We start from the raw sequence: 16654 nt of genomic DNA on the forward strand, positions 1-16654 counted from the left end.
ATTTAACTGAGGGTCCTTTCTAAAGAGACATTATCTGGAGACTCCTATGTGGTCTGTTATTAACTTTCTGGGTTACTTGGGGGGAGGGCACCTAGAACAGCTGGTTTTTGACTGCAAAATGGAATGAAAAAGTTTCCACCTCACATATGTGTGGTAGTTGTAAATACTGTACCACTCACCCTAAGCAACACCTTGGAAGTATTGTTTTTTGAATGTAAGATGGGCATTTAGGGTGATTGGAAGTTGACAGAATCATCATGATTGAAGAGGAAGAAGACATAAACAGTAATCAAGTGGGGAATATGAGGTAAAAATAAAAGATCCAGATGAGAAACAAAACAAAACAAAACAAGACAGATACAGTGAGATTCTCTGATTTACACAGGAGCTGCAGGAAGGAGCATGGACGACATCTTGGTCAGAAGAGAGGCGGTTAAAGGAGCCGCTTAACAGTTGGCAGCAGCTGGGAAAAGACCCTTAAAACCCCAGAGCAAATAAGTTCAGAGACATTTTAATAATTATCTACTTCAACACTTTCCTGCAACTATTTTCAACTTTAAATGTTACATAAATAACTTTTTAAAAGGGGAGTTTGGAATCCAAGTGATCACTGCTTTGGGGGTTTTATGTATGTATTTTTCAAGTTTTGGGTGTAGTTTCAACCGGAAGAGAGTCATTTCTGAAGTGAACGAATTTGCAGTTTCTATAGATAGGCTCTGGGTCAAGTAGAACCTGAAGAAACCTAATGGCATTTTTCTTTTTTGTAATGAAATTGAACCCAGGGCACTTCACCACTGAGCCCTTTTATTTGTTTATCAGCCCTTTTATTTATTCATTTTTTGAAGAACTTCTTTTTTGTTGTAGATGGACACAATACCTTTATTTTACTTATTTTTTTAATGTGGTGCTGAGGATAAAACCCAGTGCCTCACACCTGCTCGGCAAGCACTCTATACCACTGAGCCACAACCCCAGCCAGTCCTAGCATTTTTATTTTTTGAGCAGGGTCTCTCTAAGTTGCTAAGGCTCAGTCCTCCTGCCTCAGCTTCCCAAATCGCTGGCATTACAGGCGTGCCCAATTGTTATTCTAATCTCTATTAAAATAGACCAGTACCTGACATTTTCCTCATATGCCAATTTTCGGCATAATTCTGAACACAAACGTACAGGCCCTGTTACAAGTGCTCTGTTGAGAAGAACACATGAAGATAAAGGCCAGGACCTCGCTAAGTTCAAAATCTATTAGTGGAAACCTTCTTTGACCTGGTAAGAGTGTGGGAACTTCTCATTAAGGAGCGACCCTGCCTGTTTGGCTCTGGCTCTGGCTGTTTTACGCCAAGGCCCTAAAACGGGCTCTTCTGGGAGAATAGGACACTTCCTGAAATAGGTTCCGAGCTAGAGGGAAAACTGAACAAAGTTACAGAGCACCTCAGTCCCTGAAGCAGTTTTGCAATTTTACATTAAAAACTAACCGCCACAGAGGATGAGCCACACTCCAGGGTTGGGATTTGCGAGCGCAACCTGCGGATCCCGGCTGCGCGGTCTGCGAGTCTCTGGCGCCGCCTGTTGGCCGCCGCGCCCAGAAAGAGGCAGGAGCTGGGAAGAGAAAGCGAAAGCCGCGAGGCCCCGGCGCCAGGCTGGGAACTGGCCGACCAAAGAGGGAACCGGAGTGGAGACAGTAGGAGCGGATTTCAGGCTCAGACCCCAGCACGTAACCGACAGCCGCGCAGAACTGCAGTCACGCCGCCGCCGCTGGTGAGTTTGTGCGCACGGAAACTTGGAGCGCGAGCAGGGGCTCCGCCGACCACCGCCCACCCCACCGCCCACCCTCTGGACCCAGAGGAAAGGAAGAGAGCGGGGCTGGGCTCGCTTGGCTCTTTGGAGCTCCGCGGCGGCTGGCGCGGATGGCGGGGGGACCGGTTAGGGGATTTCTTATTTTTAAAGCGTGAGGCTTCCCAGCTCCCTCTGACAGGCAGAGTGCCGTCAGCTCTAGGAGGGACGTGCTGATGAGCACTGGGTACCAGGGAATCTTACAGGGTGGGAGCGGATGAAATGAGAAGCCAGTGGGGACACAGGGTGGCGGGGACAGAGAATGCGACTCCACTTCCCCACTTATTCACTTTCTACCCGTAGATGGCGCTCCCTGACCTGAGGCCCTGGGCCTCCCTGCTGCTATTGGACGCGGTCTTACTCTGGCTGCTTCAGGGGACTCTGGGGACTTTGCTTCCTCAAGGGCTTCCAGGACTGTGGCTGGAAGGAACCTTGAGACTTGGAGGCCTGTGGGGGCTGCTAAAGCTGTGGGGGCTTCTGGGATTTGTGAGGACCTTGCTGCCCCTGCTGTGCCTGGGGACCCCCTTGTTCCTCTCTCTGAGATCCTTCGTGGGGGGGACATTGAGTGCTCCCCCAGTCAGAGTGGCTTCAGCCTCTTGGAGCTGGCTGCTAGCGGGGTATGGGGCTGCAGTGCTAAGCTGGGCGGTATGGGCTGTTTTGAGCCCTCCTGGAGCCGAGGAGGAGAGAGAGCCGAGCCAGGAGAACAACAGAGACCTGATGTGGAGGTTGCTGAAGCTCTCCAGGCCAGACCTGCCATTCCTCTTGGCCGCCTTCTTCTTCCTTGTTACTGCTGTGTTGGGTGAGTGGGGCCGGGCATTGTGAGTTCGAGTCCGGACAAGGGCCTTGGCACCAGCACATTCATCTGGTTCTCATGCCTTTTTTCAGGTGAAACATTGATCCCTCACTATTCCGGTCGTGTGATCGACATCCTGGGCGGTGATTTTGACCCTGATGCTTTTGTCAGCGCCATATTTTTCATGTGCCTGTTCTCCATTGGGAGGTAGGTGATGGGCAGTTGGATCCCCAAGTCTATACAGGGGTCTTCACTCCTAAATCTATTTTGCACAAAGCACAAAATACTTAAATTGAAATATACATGTATTTATCCACTATTCACTTTCGTCCATTCATTCATTTCTTCCTTTATTCACATTTACCCAATATCTTCAAAGTTTATAATACATTATTACCAATATGAGTATGGTTGGATGTAGTACAGAAGGAATTTATGTGTCAAAGGGAATGTCTTTCACTTGCCTATCAACATTTCTCCATGAAATTCCACTTCTCTTTTCTGCCTCCTTCCTCCCACCTCTGTGTGTCTCCAAAGCATCTCTCCAAGGTGGACATATCCCTATCTCTCTCCACCCCTCAGTGTTCATTCATTTTGTCAATCCCAGAAGCTCTCACTCAGAGGCCTATCACTTTGGTTTCCAGCATCTTTACTTTTCTCTTCACTTGCTTTCCCCTATTTTTAGACATACACAAAAATCTGCTGTCACAGACAGACAGACTGCTTAGTAGGGCTGGGACTGGATGAGATGAGTGAAGCAGCTAGGGTGTAAAATTTAAGGAGATGCTCACTTTAGCTTGCTACTGCTCCTTTTTCATGGCCATACTTAATTTCAAATACCCTCAAAAGCCAATTCTTTCATTATGCCTTCATTCTATACTTGGTACTTTCTGCTGAAACTACTTAAACGTGAACTTCTTATTGACCAATCCACTACTCCTCACCCTCTTCTAATCAGGCCGCAATTCTCTTTGGCTTCTCTGTAGCATTTGGCTATATTATAGTCTCTTTATTAATCTCTTTCTGCAGTTAGCTTTTATGAACTCCCTTTCTACTTTCCAAATCATTCTGCCTCCTTTGGAGAACTTTCCTCCTCTGCACACTTAAATATGGACTTTGCTTTGACTCAGTTTTTTTTAATCTTTTTTAAAAAATATTTATTTTTTAGTTGTAGTTTTTAGTTGTATTGTGTCCAATACCTTTATTTGTTTTTATGTGGTACTGAGGTCGAACCTAGGGCCTCGCGCTTGCTAGGCCAGCGCGCTACCACTGAGCCACAACGCCAGTTTGTTCTTTTTTTTTATCTTTAAAAACATTTTTTTCCTATTAAGCTAACTGAGTTCATCTCTGGATGTCATCACCAGATCCATATTTCCATAAGGATTGTCCCCTTATATCCAATAGAATCCTTATTGAATAGCCCACTCACACTTCATGTACTCAGAACTCCAACTGCATCACACACTGTGATGGTCATCTAGAAATTGGCTCTGTCTTCATGAAACCATCAGTATCCTGGGCTCTGAGCGTCTGCACCATGGATATCTTCCTCATATCAAACACTAAATCTGCTATTTCCTACTTTCAAAATGTTTCTTCTATGTGTGTTTCTTTTCTTTTCCTTCTTATTTAGATCACCAGTCCAAAACCCTCCTGATTTCATGTCTGATTACCCCAACAGCCTTTTATATATGTAACTAAATATTATTAGAAATCTGTGTTTTATAAACACACATTTTTATGTTTTTTAAATATTTTTCCTTTAAGTTTTTTAAATGTATTCTTTCAGTTGTAGATGGACACAACACCTTTTGTTTATTTTTATGTGGTGCTGAGTTCGAACCTAGTGCCTCATGCATGCTAGGCAAGTGCTCTACCACTGAACCACAGCCCCGGCCCTCCTTTACGTTTTATAGTAAAATTTTGGTTGGTTGAAGGGGAAGTCTTCAAGAATGAAAGGCAGGGTCAGTGTGATTCTGTGTCTCTGGAGAACGGAAGGGCAGGGAGATCTGTGCTGAGTTCCCATAATGAAGTATCTATGATTATGAAGAAGGGTTTTGGGGCCAGGGAGAAAAGAGAGCAAGACAGAGAAGAAGCCCAGAGGGACAACATAGAGGGAGGCCAGAATTAAGCCCTGGGCTACTTCCTTTCACTTCTGTTGTATTCCGCCTTGCCTTGTGTAGCACAGAGTGAACTCCATGAGCACTCATGAATTGTACATGTGATGACTTTGCTCCCACATCTGGCTTACCAGCTCTACCATTTCTTCTTCTCTTTATTCCCGAACCTCCTCTTCTCTTCTCTCTCTGTCTCTGTCTCTCTGTCTCCCCCCACTCTTCCTCTCTCCCTCTCTTTCCTTTTTGCTTTCCATGGTCTGCTGTCCCTAACTTTTGTGTTTCTTTTAATTCTGGCCTTCTCTGCTTCTCTCACCTCCCACTCTTCTCTGTGCCTCTGTCTCCTCTTCAACTTCCTGCCTTGTTCTCCCTTCCCACAGCTCGCTGTCTGCAGGTTGCCGAGGGGGCTCCTTTACCTTCATCATGTCCAGAATCAACTTGCGGATCCGGGAGCAGCTTTTCTCCTCCCTGTTGCGTCAGGACCTCAGTTTCTTCCAGGAGATTAAGACAGGTGAGGGCCGAGTCCAGGTCTGGGATTCCCCTGGCCATTCCTTATCCCCGTTACCCTCCCATCTTTACTATTTGCCAGGGCCCAGAGTTCTCTTGTGGGACAGTGTAGAGACTGCACATCTCTCTGTAAGACAGGAGGGGTTTCTGTCAGTGGTGATGGTCAGGAGGGAGTTTTGGGGACACTGCAGTGTTATGGTTTCCTCATCTGCTCTGTTGTTCCCAGGGGAGTTGAACTCACGGCTGAGCTCGGATACCACCCTGATGAGCCAGTGGCTTCCTTTCAATGCCAACATAATCTTGCGAAGCTTGGTGAAAGTGATTGGGCTATATGGCTTCATGCTGAGTGTGTCACCACGACTCACCTTCCTCTCCATGCTCAATATGCCCCTCCTAATAGCAGTTGAAAAGGTGTACAATATGCGCCATCAGGTATGTGTGGATGTTAGGGGACCCTGAAAGGAGAATAAAGCGTAGAGGCAAGGAGTCCACATTTATAGCTGTAGGATCTCCTAGAGAGAGATTTTCTCTTTTCAGCCCTTAGAGTGCATTCTATGTTTATATCTTTTGCCTATTCAGTCAGACATTGATGGGCATTTGAGTCAGAAGGTCCATACCCGACTAAAACTGTAAGCAAAAACGTACATGAATGTGGGAATGTACCAACACCTGAGACTCTGCTTTCAATTCTTTTGGGTATATGCTTAGAAGTTTAATGGCTGGATCATATAGTAAATATATTTTTAATTTTTAAGGAACTGCTCTACTGTTTCCACAGTGACTGCTCCATTTTACATTTCCACCAGAAACGCATAGGGCTTCTGATTTCTTCACATCCTTGCCAGCACTCACTTTCTCCATGTTTTTCTTTTTTTAAAGAATAGCCATTATAATGGTTGTAATATAACCCATTGTGGTTTTGATTGCATTTCCCTAATGATTAATGATGTTGAGCATCAAGGGCTTATTGGACATTTTTGTATCTTCTTTGGAGGAATATCTATTCAATTCCTTTGCCCATTTTTAAATTGGGTTGCCTTTTGTTTTTGTTGATTTGTAAGAGTTCTTTACATATTGTGAATGACATTCCCCTATCAGATGTATGATTTATAGATTTTTTCTTGCATTTTATGGTGGCCTTTTCACTGATAGTGTCCTTTGATGTACCAAAGTTTTTAATTTTGATGAAGTCCAATTTATCCATTTTTTTGGTTGCCTATGCTTTTGATGTCATATCTAAGAAATCATTGCCAAATCATGAAGTTTTTCTCCTATGTTTCCCTAATAGTTTTAGCTCTTACATTTGGGTCTTTGATCCATTTTGGATTACATCTTCACCCTTCTTAGCTAGCTCTGGCTTCTTGGGGAAAGTACCCTTCCTTCATCATCAGACACAGGAGGTTGAAGAAATACCTTATTAGAATGCTAAAAAAAAAAAAAAAAAAAAAAAAAAGCATATATCTCCCATACTACCTAACAGTGAGCACTCAATAATGTAGTTTCCTCCCTCCTTTACTCATTATTCCTTCTGTAAGGAAAATTAAGGAAGAGGGTAAAAGAACCGTTTGATGTTTTCCGTAGGTTGGGGAGCATCCCAAGGGCTGGAGGGTACCTGGGGCCTGCTGTCTTCTGTGGCATCACCGGGGATGTCGCTGTGCCACTCTTCCAGGCGGTGCTGCTGGAGATCCAGGATGCAGTGGCGAAGGCAGGGCAGGTGGTGCGGGAGGCAGTTGGCGGGCTGCAGACCGTGCGCAGTTTTGGGGCCGAGGAGGATGAGGTCTGCCTCTATAAGAAGGCTGTGGAGCGGTGCCGGCAGTTGTGGTGGCGACGGGACCTGGAACGTGCTCTGTACCTGCTTATACAGAGGGTGAGACAGCTGAGCGGCAGGATGAGGGCGTGGGAAGGGAAAGGAGAAAGGATGGGGGCGGGGAGACAGCAGGTTCTGGGTGTCCCTCACCAGTGTCTCACGGGGGCAGGTGCGGGGATAGAATGCGGAGACTTTACCAGCCTCCTCTTCCCCCCTCGCAGGTGCTGACCTTGGGTGTGCAGGTGCTGGTGCTGAGCTGCGGGCTGCAGCAGATCCTGGCTGGCGAGATCACGAGGGGCGGGCTGCTCTCCTTTCTGCTCTACCAGGAGGACGTGGGGAACTACGTTGGAGTGAGTGAGGACCCACGTGCTCTCCCGTTTTACTCTGGTCTTGGACTTTATTTCTTCCTCTTAAAAATACAAAACAAAACAGAAAACTCTAACTCATGTTGTTGTGGAGAATTTCAAACATGAGAGAGAGAGAGAGAGAGAGAGAGAGAGAGAGAGAGAGAGAGAGAGGAAAAACAAATTCATATGTACCCAATACCTGCTTTAACAATTAACATCTCATGGTTTGGTCTGCATCCCTACTCACTTTCCCCACTCACATTATTTTGAAACAAATTCATTATCTACAAATATTTTGGTATGTATCACTAAAATAGAAACATCTAAAAATACATAATCAAAAAACTACCACCCCTAAATTATGTCAATTTTTACTACCCCTAAAAATTGACATAATTCCTTATATGCAATCAATGGTTAAGTCTTCAATTGTCTTAAGCGTGGTGTAGCAGGATCCAAATTAGGTCTACATGCTGTGACTGGTTAATATTAATTTTAAATCTCAAAAAATTTCCACATATTGAAGAAATACGTGGTTTGTCTGGTAATTTCTTATGGCCTGGATTTTGTTGATGGAATCTCTGTGGTTTTATTTATTTATTTGTTGGTACCAGGGATTGAGCCCAGGGACACTTAACCAGTGAGCCACAGCCCTAGCCCTTTTATATGTTTTATTTAGAGACAGGGTCTCACTAAATTGCTTAGGGTCTCCCTAAGTTGCTGAGGCTGACCTTGAACTTGTGATCCTGTTTCAGCCTCCTGAGCCATGGATTACAAGGGTACACCACCCACCACGCCCAGCTGTGGATCTATTTTAATAGTTTCTCTACCTCTATTTTCCCTGCCCATTGGTAGACAAATCTTAAAGTTTGTGAGATTCAGGATTCCTCCCTTCCCTACCCTCCCCTTCCTTTCCCTTCCCTTCCTCCCTTCCTTTCTTCCTCCCTCCCTCCCCTTTATTTTCTCACTCTCCCTCCCTTTCTCTCTCCTCAGGGAGGCATATATTGTCTCTTGTGGTGATATTAGACTTTCATGTTCAATGCCTAGAACTGTTAAATTATTGGGGCTGCAAAATGGTAATACTCTATTGTATCAGTTATTAAAGTAAGACTTGTTCTCATCTGCTATTGAATTACCCAGTGTTGCAGTTTGATTGGGAAAGGCAGAATGAGCATTAGGCCCTTTTCCTATATTTATCAGTTCAAAGCTAATTACTGCACCACGGGTTTTATTTTAAAATTTCTCTGACATTTACTGATCATCTTTTATGTGTGGAGAACTGTGCTGTATGCACTACGGTGGCTCCAAAGGTCAGTTAGGCACATGTCTGCTTTTAAGGTGTTTCCTGTCTAGTCAAGCAAGACAGAACTGTGTATGAGGGATATAAAAGAGTAATTTCCAAGGTCTGGCGATAGGCATAGTGCTGTGAGTTCAGAACATGGACCTTACATTCTCTCTATTGCAAATTAGAATACTGAAATATTGGTGCCACTTTTAAATTCTACCTAAATTGCACATTTAAATGTAGACAATCTTTTTTGAGTGGGTGGAGTATTGCAGGGGAGTGTGAGGAATCGGGAGGTTGGTTTCCATAGGATGTTTGCTTAGCTGACCTGGCCATTCTTGTTTCCCAGGCTCTGGTATTTGGCTTTGGTGATATGCTGAGCAACGTGGGAGCTGCAGAGAAGGTTTTTCGATACCTGGACAGAAAGCCCAACCTGCCTGAGCCAGGGACTCTGGCCCCTCCCACACTGCAGGGGATTGTGGAATTCCAAGACGTCTCATTTGCATATCCCAGTCGCCCTGACCAACCTGTGCTCAAGGTGCCTGAGAAAGGCGGGGGTGGGGGAACACATGGCTTGTCACTTGTCCCTTGCTCCCTACTGCTTATGGGTGATCAGGCACCACAGACTGGAGAACTGGAGATTGTTTTCCTCTGAGGAGCTGATTTTGCTTCTGCTAGGAAAAGAAGGAAAGGGATGCTGAGGGAAAAGTGGCAGGCCCCTGACTCTCCTGATTTTCCAGGGGCTGACGTTCACCCTCCACGCTGGAGAGATGACAGCGCTGGTGGGACCCAATGGTTCTGGGAAGAGCACTGTGGCTGCCCTGCTACAGAATCTATACCAGCCCACAGGCGGGCGGCTGCTGTTGGATGGGGAGCCCATCTCAAACTATGAGCACCACTACCTGCACAGCCAGGTGAGTAGGGAGGGAGGGAAGGGAGTGGGTAGGAGAGGAGGATGGCTGAGCCACAGGAAGAAACGCCAGGGGTCCATTCTGAGGGAGGCAGGCAAGGAGGAACGGAGGGTCCCAGCATAGGATTTGCACACTGTCCTCTGCTCCCATTCCCTGTGTACAGGTGGCTTTGGTTGGGCAGGAGCCCGTGCTGTTTTCGGGTTCTGTGAGGGACAACATTGCTTACGGGCTGAGGAACTGTGAGGACGACAAGGTGATGGCTGCCGCCCGGGCAGCCCATGCGTATGACTTCATAAGTGAAATGAAGCATGGGATATATACAGGTACCTTTCGCAGGTTGTAAGTCTACCCTTTCAGTCAACAGAGAAAGTGGAGCTTATCCATGGGGTGAGGTTGGGTTCCTGTAACTCGTTTACTCCTTTCCTACCGTCCCTCTGTTCCCATTCACCGTTCTTCCCCAGCCTCCATCTCTTGCTTGTTCCCTTGCTTGAGAGCATCGTGGAAGTAGGGCTTCTTCCACACAGGCAGCCACGGTCCCCACCTCCCAGCCTTCCCCCACAGGGCCCTCTTACCTCTTGAAGGGTCCTCGTGGGAAGAGCTGCTGGGCACTTGTCTCTCTGCTCAAGAAGAGGCATCCTGATCTTTGCGTCTGAGGAATGGAATTTCTCTGGTTTCCTCAGATGTAGGGGAGAAAGGGAGCCAGTTGGCTGCAGGACAGAAACAGCGCCTGGCCATTGCCCGGGCCCTTGTGCGGGATCCACGGATCCTCATCCTGGATGAGGCCACCAGTGCCCTGGATGTGCAGTGTGAGCAGGCCGTGAGTACCAGAGAGGGAAGGGGAGGGAACAGTGGAATCTAAGGGGTCACAATTGAAGGATCAGCCCATGCAGAACTGGCTGGGGAGCACAGTAGCCTGCTGGTGCAAAGGGAGGCTGTGCCTATGTAGGGTTGGGAATGAAATGGAGAATGCAGTGGTGCGGGGGCCTTCCTGATTCCTCCAGGGGTCCCTTTCCCACCCTCCAGTGGCAGCAGAGAGAAGGGCAGGCAGACCCTTATCTACAACCCTTCACACTCATCTCATGTTTCACGTCTTCTACACCCTAAGTCACAAGAGATGGTGCCCAGGCAGGTGGTGGTGTCCATGCTGTTCTTACCTTTCTGAGACACTGTGGTCCTGCCCCTTCAGCTCCAGGCCTGGAAATCTCGTGGGGACCGAACGGTGCTGGTGATCGCTCACAGGCTGCGCACGGTTCAGAATGCTGACCAGATCCTGGTGCTGAAGCAGGGGGAGCTGCTGGACCACGCCCAGCTCAGGGAGGGCCAGGACATCTACTCCCGCCTGGTACAGCAGCATCTGGAGGAGTGAGGCCTCCGGACACTGGGGCCTTCTCAGGACTATTGCTGCAACCCAGACTCAGAGAAGCTCCTGCTCTGAATTCCCCTGGGTTTTACCCTGGATAGCTCTTCCTGGTGCTGGAAGCATGATGGGGATTTGGACCATGTGTACTTTTGGCAGGCTGGGGTGGGTGGGAGTGAGGGGATGGCAGATGGCCCTGGTGGGCTGTCTTGGGCTGTGGTGGGTCCGCTGTCTTATCAGAAACTTTTTTTCCCTTGGTTAATAGTTTTGCCTATGTGTAGTGTCTAGTGGCATAATAAATATGTTTAAAAATGCTTTTTCTTATATGTATATAAACAAGTACACATTCATTTAGAAACTACGGAAAAGGACAAAGAAGAAAGTCAAAGCTACCCACCATTTCACTTTCCAGAGAGAACCAAGGTTACTGTTTTGCTGACTGCCCGCTCAGTCACGTATCTGTTCTTTGAAATACCAGTTAACCCAATATGACATAAATATTCATGGGTTGTATTTCTGTATCCTTCCCCACTTCCATTAGTGCCTGCTGTTTTGGGGGAAGCTAGGGTTTTCCCTGAAAAAGCACAGATCTCTAATTAGCAGTATAAATATATTGATAATAGCTACCATTTACAGAATTTTAATATGAGTAGGAACTATGCCAAGTCATTTTTCATCACTATTAATCCTTGCCCCCAACACTATGAGGTTGGTGATTATTTATTATCCCCATCTTATACATGTGGAAACTGATTATATGACTTTTCCAGGGTTACACAGTGGTGGAGTTGGAGTTTGAATCCAGGTCTGAACCTACAGTCCACACCTTAAACTATCAGGGGTCAAAGGCCAGCGTCTCAGTAAGGGCTCCTTCCTGCCCTGGGAAATCCAAGCCACCCTAAAACTTATAATCTCAAATAATTAGCAAGTAACAAAATATGAACACTCAGAAATATATTTATAGAATGCAAAGCCCCTGATAGATCTAGTCCACATGGGTTCTGGAACTAGACAAAGACAAATGGCTCTGGTGGCTTATTTAAGCCAGTACATCAAAGGCAGGGGTAAGGTTTCAATGGCAGAGTCTTGCTTCCTGATGTCTTGTAGTGAGCAGATTGATTGACATCTTGGCAGGTCACACCCATCTCAGGTGCTATGTGGGCCACTGCAGAGTGGGAAAGCGATTCACATTGTCCCTGGATAGTTGACCAGAGGAAATGTCCACTGGCCATTTACAGACACCAGATGTCTCTATCCACGAGGCTTCATGCGCAGTGACCCACACACAATCCACGGATGGCTTCTGACACTGAACCAAGTGCATCTTGTGTTCATAATCTCCAATCCACAGTCAGATCAAACAAAGCTTGGTTGCTCTGCCTGTCTCTGAATCCACTGTGTTCTCTCTACTAATGCTGTGACAGCCGTCATAGTCTTCAACCACACCATCTCCCAGAGAGGTTTCTCTACCATTGGTCCCCCTCTCTTGGCTGTTCTTCATGAAGTCATTGTTCTTTCCAGAAGGCCCATGAGATGATCTGTAAATGCCTTCTAGCCTTCTAGTGTCCTTATCCTCTTCCCAGGTCCTTTGCAAAGCACACAGTTTTCCCAACCTCCTTATCTTGTCCTTTCCTGGTGCATTCAGCTCTAGCCTCACCAAATTTCTGGCCTTCCCAATTTCTTGCTCATTCCCTACCCCTGTGCCCATCCCTATTTCTCAGAAGTCCTTCAAGACTTAATTCAGGGCTCAGGGCTTCCAGAAAACCTCCCCAGTTCTCTCAATCTGGAGAAAACGTCCATTTCCTGTGCTTCTGCCACCGGAGGCCTACTTTTGCTCAGCCCTGCTTGAACTCTGCCCACCTTCCTTTTGTCCTTAGGCAATGAGCTCCTGGAGGGAGGGCCTTTGTGTTAGTTAGTAAATTGGCCAGTTCCGTTGCTCTGGGCAGTGAACAGAATACCAAAGCGGGTGGACCAAAGTGGGTGGGGAAGGTAAGCTGCTCAGGTCCTGGCAGCCAGGAAGCAGAAAGATAGACCCCAGGGACAAAATAAAAATCCCAAAGGCAGGCAGCCAATAATCTTCCTCCAGCCCATGCCTATAGTTACCAGTTGCTACCCAAGTAGTCCATTCAAATTGTTAATCCATCAAATGGATGGATTAATCCATCAATTAGGTTATAGCTCTAATATTCTAATCATTTCATCTCTAAACATTCCTGCATTAACACAGGAGCTTTGGGTGGACACCTCCCGTTCAAACTCATTTATCCTATTAAGCTATATAGCTATATCCTATTAAGCTATTAAGCTATATATTGCTCCCCAGCACATGGCCTGACTGACAATAGACAATAAATAATACATCTGTTGGATAAATGAATAAACCTCAGTCCTCCTTATAAGTACCAACCACCAAGAATCCACACTGCACACATCACTGGCTGCTGGGAGGGACTTGTTTTGGAACTCTCCTATTCTAGGAAATAGAAACTTTCACATTCCTGGAAACAGCAGGTACTTTCCAGTTTGGGCGATGAACTTGCCAGTACTGCTCTTTGGAATTTCTTCTGCCTGGCAGCTGTCCGGAGCAGGTAGGGTGAGAATGGAGAGCTCTTGTACAGATCAGCCTTTGTGTCATCCTGCTGCTACCCAGGAGCTCTGTTCCCACCCACCTCCCAGATTTTACCAAAAGTGAAATAGGCATTTGGAAAGAGAAGGCTGGCCTGATTCCTCCCCTTCTCTACAAAATATTCTTTCTTTCTTTATAAAATGGGAATGACAGTTCTTGCATCTCCCAAACTTATGGAAACTGTAACCTCATGGAAAGTGATCTGTGAAGGTTTTGATATACTCAGTACAATTAGGTCATAATCCCTTAAACTTGAAAGGTGTCTTTAAAGTAACACAGCAGTCAAGTCATACTTTGCAGATAGAGAAACTGGCCTAAAATCAGGCAGTTAATCAGTGGCAGTGAAACTGGATTTTCAGCCTCTGCTGTTGTAGTGGTGCAGCAACTCCGGTTGCCACCTAGTGATTTCTTTTTGGGTCCATGTCTCATGAATTCAAAGAATGAAATCTATGGATATCAATGGAAGGTAAAAGTGAAAGGAGAAGGATTTATTTGAGGGAAAAAAAGAAGCAGAGCTCTCGCTGGGTGAGAGGGGATCTGATAGCAGGTTGCTGTCTAAGGGCTTATATAGCTACTGGATAGGGGCATTGACCAATATTTATGCTAAGCAGGTATTGGAAAAGTGCTGTTACTGGTTAGGCATACAGTCTTCTGATTGGTTAGCCCTTAAGTCTGTAGCCTTCACTCAGATCTGTCCCACCTCCCTTTTCCTTCTACCCCAGGTCAAAGGAGTTGACTAGAATGTTGGGAATGTTTCTACAGGTTAATTTCATGGAATAGCCTGTTTATTTAGAGATGCTTTTCTGGGTGGGGACATATTTCCTTAACTACTTGCCTATTTTATGATCTATCTGTTGTTGGGTACAGAGCAGGCTGAACTGTGTTGTCTGCAGGGCAGGCTGAACAGATGATGGCTGCAAGATAGCCCACGCACTCAAACCCCCCTCTATCTGGTCCTTTATCACCTGTTTGCCTCAAGTCTGAACATTCAACCCTGCTCAAGGCTGAACACTTAACCCCGCCTTGGGCCAACAAGAGGCCCCATTAGTTTTGGGCTATAAAAACTCCCTCCTGCCAGGCCCCCCTCTCTCTTGCTCCCTCTCTCTTGCTATCTCTCTTGCTTTCTCTGTCTCTCTCTCTCTTTCCTTCTTTTTTTTCTCTTTGTTGCACTGCTGCAATAAAGATCTTTTGGTTGCTCCGAGTGTTGTGGTCACTTTCCTTTCATCTGTCCTATCCTGTTCAATAGAACAGAGAGGAAAATTTAGGCATCCCAATGGGCAGTGTAGGAAGATGCAATAGAATTAAAGATCTTAAGATCTCCCCTCCCCCTACACCAATTTCTCATCTCAGAGGAAACACCCAGGTAAGCCTGTCAGGGATCCAGAATATGTTCCCTGGTAGTCAAAGTATTTGGTGTAGACAGACAAATTCCTTCAAGTGTGATCTGCCTGGTAATTGCAGATATTAGTAATTCTAGTTTGTCCAGAGTTCCCTTCATTCTTTCTCCTACTCTTAGCACTATGTGATTTCCTTGTCCCATAATTTCCCCTTGTTGTTACTCACCTTAAATTCCCTTTTTAAAAAAATTTTTTAGTTATAGATGGACACAATATCTTTATCTTGTTTGTTTATTTTTATGTGGTGCTGAAGATCAAACCCAGTGTCTCACATGTGCAAGGCAAGTGCTCTGCCTCTGAGCCACAACCCCAGCCCCCAGTCTTACTCTTTCTAAAGGAAAATATGAGTGGAGAGGGAACCCTTAGGAAAACTTCATGGATTTCTTTGGGCCCCAGAACAAAAACCCACCGCTGCTCTGCACTCTGTGGAAAAGCATTTGGCTTCAAGTCCTTACAGCCCCTGCCCAGTGGGATAGTCTCTGGGAGGCCATGCTGCAGTTGTAAATAAAGAAGAGGAAATGTAGAGTTGTCAGCATTTGAGGGGAAAGAAGAGGGGGGATAGGGAACAGCTTTTCCTTGGGTCATGGTGTAGTGAGCTGAAGGACCACCCACTTGAGTCTGGTGCCATCTAGTGGTCCTCGGAAAGGGTTTTGAATCTAGAGTTTAGTGGAATCTTATGAATTATCATACTTATTACAATAATAACCATTCACTGGGTGCTTATGGTGTGCTTATGACTATGATGGGTGCCTGGCATATACATCTTTACTTTATCATCAAGGCAATCCTATGCGGCAGGTATTACTATCTCAATTCTAAGCATGAGAAAATGGAGTTTTAAAAACCTTAACTAACTTGCCTGGGTCACACAAGAAGGACAAGGTAGGCTTTTACCAACTTTGCAACAAAACTACTTCAAAGAAGTTGTCTTTATTCTCTGGGTCTACTTATACTCCTACCGTTCTCTTTTTGAAAGACACAACTTATTTGTTTATTTAATAGGCAATATATTAATGGGATTTCAAATTGAAAAGACATAAAAATATACAGAGGACTGCTTCATGCCCATCATTCCCCACAGTTTTTAGGCAATCCAGCTCTAAGAGTTATGTTTATCATCTTAGAGAAATTTAATGTATATGTAAGCAGTGGTGAAATCAATATTTCTTCATATTTTCACAATAGTTCTCTAAATATACTATTGTAAATTAAAATTTTATGGTCATGTGGATTCAATTTTATGAAAGTTTCATGTTTCATTTAGCCTGTCTCCTCCTGTTGATGGGTGGTCAGGTTATTGGAATTCTTTTGCCATTGTAAGCAAGAAGGGGCAGGTTCAGGCTTATGCCTCTTCTCCCCTCATGCTTTTTATTGCTTCTGATAACACCATGTCACATCCCATGTACTATGACTCCTTTGCAATTTGATATTTTAAGCTGAAGGAATCTGAGAAATGGTGGGTACAAGAAGGGCTTTTTGATCTTGCCCACCTCCTCTGAATCAGGTTCTAGACCCTCAGGTAAGATGGAGGGGGAGTGAGGAACCCAAACAAGCAAGACTAGCTTAGCTTTTCCCAGTTTGCTAAGTTCATACTTTTGTTCCATCACAATTCCCATGACTTTCTGTTCTTCATCAAACCTACTATAAATACACTCAGGCTTAATGTCACATAAGACTTAT

The 16654-nt window shown here is 45.6% G+C and overlaps 1 protein-coding gene across 1 annotated transcript; it reads left to right on the forward strand.

Annotated features, from left to right (window-relative positions):
* Nucleotides 1-1614: 1614 nt before the first annotated feature.
* Nucleotides 1615-11232, forward strand: Tap2 (transporter 2, ATP binding cassette subfamily B member). The gene is made up of 12 exons (XM_076857728.1): nt 1615-1755; nt 2134-2629; nt 2716-2830; nt 5118-5248; nt 5471-5676; nt 6914-7111; nt 7273-7401; nt 9033-9221; nt 9424-9597; nt 9758-9917; nt 10275-10411; nt 10781-11232. The coding sequence occupies exons 2-12, from the start codon at nt 2134-2136 to the stop codon at nt 10958-10960; spliced, it is 2115 nt and encodes a 704-aa protein (XP_076713843.1). The 5' UTR covers nt 1615-1755; the 3' UTR covers nt 10961-11232.
* Nucleotides 11233-16654: the final 5422 nt, after the last annotated feature.

This window comes from Callospermophilus lateralis, chromosome 6 (genome assembly GCF_048772815.1).
Source record: "Callospermophilus lateralis isolate mCalLat2 chromosome 6, mCalLat2.hap1, whole genome shotgun sequence".
NCBI classification, from domain to species: Eukaryota; Metazoa; Chordata; class Mammalia; order Rodentia; family Sciuridae; genus Callospermophilus; species Callospermophilus lateralis.